Source organism: Colletotrichum paranaense, assembly GCF_030867605.1.
Source record: "Colletotrichum paranaense strain IMI 384185 chromosome Unknown Scaffold_30.1, whole genome shotgun sequence".
Classification (NCBI taxonomy): domain Eukaryota; kingdom Fungi; phylum Ascomycota; class Sordariomycetes; order Glomerellales; family Glomerellaceae; genus Colletotrichum; species Colletotrichum paranaense.
In genome coordinates this window covers 35190-42717 of record NW_026848988.1, presented here as the reverse complement: position 1 = coordinate 42717, position 7528 = coordinate 35190, and the positions used below count along the sequence as shown (strand labels likewise).

General features: G+C 21.7%; 1 protein-coding gene across 1 annotated transcript; it reads left to right on the top strand.

Annotated features, from left to right (window-relative positions):
• Window positions 1–251: 251 nt before the first annotated feature.
• On the top strand, window positions 252–401 carry CPAR01_16753 (uncharacterized protein; the record flags this gene model as incomplete). Its single annotated transcript, XM_060500997.1, has 1 exon — window positions 252–401. A coding segment is annotated over one exon (150 nt), but the record flags the coding sequence as incomplete, so codon positions are not given.
• Window positions 402–7528: the final 7127 nt, after the last annotated feature.

The window sequence follows — 7528 nt, the reverse complement described above, 5'->3', positions numbered from 1 at the left end:
ATATAAAAACGGATTTATTAATATTATAATAAATTTATTATATATATTAAACTTATAAAAATAATTAAAAACTACGTAATTTATAAAAAAATAAGAATAGTTTATATAAGCTTTATAGCGAACTATAACTAGTATAATTACTAATAAAAATATAGTAATTAATTATATAGGATTTTATTATTAAACTATTAAAATCTAAAGAACTATTTATTAGAATATAATATGATAATATTTTAATTATAGTTAACTAACTTATTAAGTTTATATATTTTATTTTTTATAAAAAGTTTAATATAATAAAAAACTTAGTGTATATATTTATAAAGGTTATATTTTTAAATTATAGTTTATTAAAAGAAATTATTTTTAATAAAAATAAGCCATTTATTTTAAAGTTTTGAAAATTTCTAATTTCGTAACTTAGTATAAAATTTAAATTATTAATATTATTTTATTTATAAACTAATAGATAAATAAAAAGGATTAATTAGATTTTTAAAATATATTTGTATTATTATATAAACTATAACTAAGATAACTAAGTAATACTCTTATTAATAACTTAGTTTATATATAATAATATAGTTAATAAAAATATAAAAAAATCCTTATTTTATTTTAACTACGGACTTTAAGTAACTATATATAAAGAAATATAATAAAAATTATAAGCTATAAAAGCTATAATAAACGTAAATAAATTTAAAAAGATTTATAAATAAGCTTTATTAAACCTCGAGTTTATATAATAATATATAAAAAAAAACGTAAATAGATTAAGGATTAAAGGACTATTTTTAAAAAAGGGGGATAGTATTTATTTTTTTATTATAATATTAAAACGAAATACTGAAATAATAAATTAGATTATAGAAAGCTTAGAGTATTTAAAATTATTAGAAAAGTCTTACTAATTAATTATAAATTAAAATTATTAAATATAATATAATATTATCCCGTTTTTTATATCTTATTACTTAAACTTATATTAAGAGGTTTATATATAAAAGATTATATTATTATTAAACTAAATTAATTTAAATACGAAACCGAACGAGTTATTAATTATAAAATAAAAAATAGTAAAAAAGAATACTTTATTAAATAAAAAAACTATAAATATAAAAAAAATATATAAGAACTTATATTAATAGCGATAGCGATAGATAGCGAGAGAAGCGTTTTTTAATTTTAATAAAGGAAACGAGGTAACGAATATATATATATGCGAGTAAAGTTAAAAGTATGAGGGTAAATACCGTGAGGTTAGTATTATTCTTAATAACGGCGACGAGGGTATCTCTAATACTATACTATTATAAGCTATTATTACCTAAAGGGGTAATAAACTTAGCTAAGTAAGTAGCTTATAAAATAGTAACGTTAAGTACTTAATATTATTATTAATTAATTTATAATTATAAACTTTATAAAAAGGAGAGTTAAAAAAATAAAAAATTTAAAAAAAAATAGTTTATTAAAATAGTAAGAGTATTTGTTAATATTATATATTAATACTATATAATCGATATTAAGAATTGCCCGAGTAGTTAGTAAAAGTAAAAAATATAAATAAATATAAGAACTTATTACGAACTTTTAAAACTCTTAATAATTTCTTAAAGAGTATTAAAATTAAAATTAAACTTAGAACTCTTAGTTATTACGGAATCCTAATTAATAATCTTAAAAATATTATTAAATTATGTTTTACGGGCTACTAAGAAAGTATTTTCGAAATTTTTAAAAAACTCTTTTAATATAGTTTAGCTCTTTTTAAATATTATTTGTTTTTAAAAACGAAAATGCTATAATTTAAATAACGACTTATTTAACTTAGCCTAAGCTTATAAATAAGCCTTAGCTTTTTTTTATAACTTATTACGAAAGTAACATTATTTACCTTATTATTCGCCTTATCATTAGTATTACGTAAGCAATATATATACCATAATAATCTACGTTTTTCGTAGATTATTATAGGTATTGATTATGTAAGTAATACTGCTTATATAAGCTTACGTGAGCGATAGAAAGTACTGGAAGGTAACGGAATAAGCTAGAATCCTCTCGAGACGGAATTATATACTACGATTACGTATTTACTTACGTATACGCTTCTCAATTATTTCATAATTAATAAGCAATAGAATATTTTAATAAGAGGTTTTTATACTTATATATAGGCGTGCATTTACCTACTTAGACCTTTCGTTAAGTAAGTAACTTCTTATATAGTAATTTAACTATCTTACTCTCTTTATTATAAAAACCTCTTTTATATACGCTTATTACCCCTTTATTTATATATTCTTACTTTTATATAAATATTTACTTTTTATATTCTTTTGTAAGAATATCCCGTATCTTATTATAGCTATACGTGCTAGATAACTCCGTAGCTCTTTTTTTAAAACTATAACTTTTTTATTTTTTTTTTATAATTAAAATAATTAAACTCCGTTACTAATTAACTAATTATACCTAATTAGTTCCCTTTAGGGTCCGGCCCGCCTTATTAGGGGCTGTCTTTACCTTTATAAGTAAGCTAGTTTATTAAGGTTAATATCGAGTTTTTATTACGTACTTTAATAAGACTTTATATTAATTAGTAATAGCCGGTATAGCAGTTATCAATTATTAATATTAACTAAACTTAAAATATTAATAACCCTACTACCGTAGTATATTAATCGCCCTCTAAATAGCTAAAAACTAACCCCTACTTTTTACCTTATTTAATAACTTTAGAATATCCTTTTTAATCTTTCTTAACTTACTCTTATACTACGTTTTTAAAATATTAATAATATTTTAAAGTTAGTTAGGTATTTTAAGCCCGTATTATATAAACTAAGCGCTTATTAAAATAATAATTATATTAATATATTTTTTTTAATTTTTAAGTTAATAATATTTAATTTATATTCTTTAAAACGACCGTATTATAGTTCGGGGTCTTTTAGTATAATACTTATAAAATTAAACTTCTAGCTATTAAAGAAGCCCTAGGGGTTAATAATAACTAAACATCTTAGTATTTTAATAATATATAGTTAAAATAGACGATTTAATAATAATAGTAATAAGGTAATAGTAATAACTATAGGGCGATAGTAATAATAATAAAGTAATAGTAATAAATAGCAAGGGAAGTAGCGTTTTTTTTATTTTAATAAAAGAAACGAGGTAATAAATATATATATATATACGACTTAAAGTTAAAAGTATTAAAGTAAATATCGTAAAGTTAATATTGTTCTTAATAACGGTAACGAGGGTATCTCTAATACTATTATTATAAACTATTATACTTAGAAAGGTAGCTAACTTAGCTAGGTGCGTAATAAGCTTATAAAATAGTAGCGTCGGGCGCCTAATATCGCTATTAATAATCTTAAACTTTATAGAAAAGAAAGTTAAAAAAGTAGAAAATCTAAAAGAAAATAGTTTATTAAGATAGTCAGAGTATTTATTAATACTATATATTAATATTATATAAATAATACTAAGCCCCCTAATAGAGTAATCTGCCGGGGTCGTACTATATATTACGTATTAAGGAAAACTAAGTATAATACGCTCTATACCTAATTACTAATTAAAATAATAGTTAACTAACTCGATTATTATCTCCTTTTTATTAATAGCTCTTAACCTTTTATTACCCGCTTATAAGGTGAGCTTTATTTATTTTAATATATATAAGACCTCTTAGTACTAGCTTATATAAGTAACTAAGTTTAATATAATCTCTTTTTTTATATAAGTATTATCGTTACCCGGGGGGTCTTATAAGAGCTATTTAAGATATTAGCTTATTACTTTAACTTTATATACCTCTAGCCCGTTTATTATAATTATTATAACTAGGCTAATATTAATATATTAAATTTTAATATTTATATTAGCCCGGCTATTTATAATATTTATAATATTACTTAGTTAAATTTTATATTATTAAAAAGTACTTTACTACTTTTTAAGTATATTTATATTAATTATAATAGTTATAGCGTTGAGCTAACTAAAGAGGGCGCCTAGCCCGAGAGGGGTAGACTTATTAATTAGTATTTTTAAAAAGTTCTAGCTTATTAATTATTAACTATATACTAAGAGTAAAGTAGTAGTTTATATATTAATAGGTTTATTTAGTAAATTTATTTAGTAAATTTATTTAGTTTAAATAGAGAGTAGCCTTAGGTAATATTAGAAACGATAAGAATAAAAAGAATCTTTATAAGCTCTATAAATATTAGCCTATTTAGCCCTTTTTTTAAAAACCTCTACGTTACTATAGAAGTTTTGAACCTCTATAGTTAAAGAAGGCTACTTCTAACTATTACGGCCGATTATTATAGCTAATTATTACGGCCGACCTTTATTATTAACCTTTTTAGCCGGCGCTACTACGTAAGTATATTACTTAGTTTATTATTAATAAATAATAAGATAGCTTATTTATCCCTAATTAAAGAGCGGTTTTCGTATCGAAATTATTATATTACGTTAAGCGCGTACTTAGGATATATTACGTATATTATATAATTAAAAAGTATACTATATTATATAATTTCTTTTAAAAATATAGTCCTATTAAGGTCGATCTTTTATACTTATAAAGCTAGAAAAAAACTACTATATAAATAATACTAAGAACCGCCCGAGTAGCTAGTAAAAGTAAAATAAAAAAAACAAAAAAGAAAAAAATACTTAATTAGTTAAGACTTAATAAATAAAAACGTAATATTTATAAATATAAGTAGTATTAGTAAACGTATTATATAAAATATTTAAATAATAGTATATGTTATAAACTTTAGAACTAAAAAGAACTAAATAACGGGCCCTTTATAAATAATAATTTAAATAAAATATTATTTTTATACCTTTATTAAAAAAACGAATAATATATAATAATTTATAACGAGACGTAGCTATTAAAGATTTCGATTTTTTAATTCAATTTGATATTATATTAGTATATTTTAAAAAAATACTTAACGATTCCTTAACTATAGAATAGACGACTTATTTATAAGCCTAGAGGATTAGATTATTTTAAAAAAAAAAGCTAATATTATAACTTAATATATATAATAAAATTAGGGTCCCGCCCTATAGGACTTATAGTAGTTATTATATTATATATATAGAAGTATAGATTTAGGGTAACTCTTTTTAAAATAAAAGAATTATAAATAAGTAGCCCCCCGACGGAGTAATCTGCCGGGGCCGTACCGTATATTGCGTATTAAAGAAAACTAAGTATATTACGCTCTATACCTAATTACTAATTAAAATATAGCCCGTATTAAAAGGATTTTTAACTTTATAAAATATAATTTCTAAATTAGTATCGATATACTAAATCTTAACGTCCGAGTTAGTTTAGTTATTTATAATATTCCTATTATTACTTAACTAGATTTTATATTATTAAAAAGTATTATATTACTCTTTAAGTATACTTACGTTAATTATAATAGTTAGGGCGTCGAGGGGGCCTAATATATTAAGCCCTAGAGGGGAGGACCTATCGAGGGGTATTTTTAATAAAGTAGTAGTTTATATATTAATAAGTTCGTTTAATAAGTTTATTTAGTAAATTTATTTAGTTTAAATAGAGCTTTAGGTAATATTAGAAGTAATAAGGATAGAAAGAATCTTTATAAGCTTTAATATAGTAAATACGATAAAAGTTTTATAATATACTAAATAACGACTAAGAGGAAGAAGAGTAGCTAGATATTAGCCCTTTTAGCCCTTTTTTTAAAAACCTCTACGTTATTATTAAAATTTAGAACCTCTGTAGTTAAAGAAGGCTATTTTTAACCTTTGCGGCCGACCTCTATTATTAATATTTTTAGCTAGCGCCGCTACGTTAAGGGTAGCTTACTTATCCTAAATTATATAGCGGTTTTTATATTAAAATTATTATATTATATTAAGTACGTACTTAGGGTATATTATATGTATTATATAATTAAAAAGTATACCGTATTATATAATTCTTTTTAAAAGCGTAATCCCGTTAAGGTCGATCTTTTGCGCCTATAAAGCCGGAAAAAAACTACTATATAAATAAGTAAAACGGATAGTTATTTAGTAAATAGTTAAATAATAGTAAATAAGAACGTTATAAAGGATATATTTAAAACCGAGATTTATATATAATATAGACTTAAGCCGGGCTTAAAAATAGACTTTTTATAGCTTTTTTAATAATTAATTTAGTATTAGATTTTATAATTACTTTTCGCTATTTTTATTAAAAACCTCTTTTAATAAGATTATAATTAATTACTAAAGCCTTACTTACTTTACGACTTATAAATATAGTTTTAGGGAAGCTATTTATAATTATAATATTATTTACTTAGTACTCGTAGCCTTAACTTCTATTAATATACTTATTATAACTAGCTAACTATAATAATAAGGATACTTTAAGGGCTAAAAGTTTAATATTATAAATACTATACTAAAGGACCCCGAACTATAATACGATCGTCTTAAAAAATATTAATTAAATATTATTAACTAAAAATGAAAAGAAAGTATATTAATATAGTTATTATTATAATTAATACTTAGTTTATATAATATAATAGCCTTAAAATACTTAACTAATTCCTAAGTATTATTAATGTTCTAAGATAATTATATAAGAATAAATTAAAAAGGATTAAAAAGCTAAATTTTGGTGTAGTTTTTAGCTATTTAGAGGGCGATTAATATATTATAGTAGCAGGATTATTAATATTTTAAGTTTAATTAGTATTAATAATTAATAATAATTCTAGCTAACTATAGCTAGCTATAGTTAGTTATAAAGTTTTATTAAAGTATGTAATAAAGATATTTAATATTAACCTTAATAGACTAGCTTACTTACTAAGGCGAAAATAGCCCCTAATAAGGTAAGTCGGACCCTAAAAAGAAAAAAACTACTATATATTAAAAATAGAGTAAGTTCTTATTAAATTAGTAATTCATATATCAAGAAGTTTATTTAATAAATTTATTAAGTTTAAATAGAGAGTAGTTTAAAATGATATTTAAAATATAAAAATAAAAGAATTCTTAAAAGCTTTAATATTACGGCGCTAAGTACTAGACCCCTTAGTGCCTAGGCCTTAGGTACCTAACGGACCCCCTATAAGTTACGTAACTATTAAACTACTAAATTTAAAAACTTAGCGCCTTAAATTCTACTTATTAATTTACTTTTTTTTTTTTTTATATTAAGTTATATTTATTAAGTTAATATAATAACGTTTTACCTTTTAGGGTCCGGCCCGCCGTATTAAGGGCTATCTTCGCCTTTATAGGTAAGCTAGTCTATTAAAGTTAATATTAAGTTTCTATTACGTACTTTAATAAAACTTTATATTAATTAATAATAGCTAGCTATAGCTAGTATAGCCGTTATTAACTATTAATATTAACTAAACTTAAAATATTAATAACCCCGCTACCGTAGTATATTAATAACCCTACTACTATAGTATATTAATTACCCTCC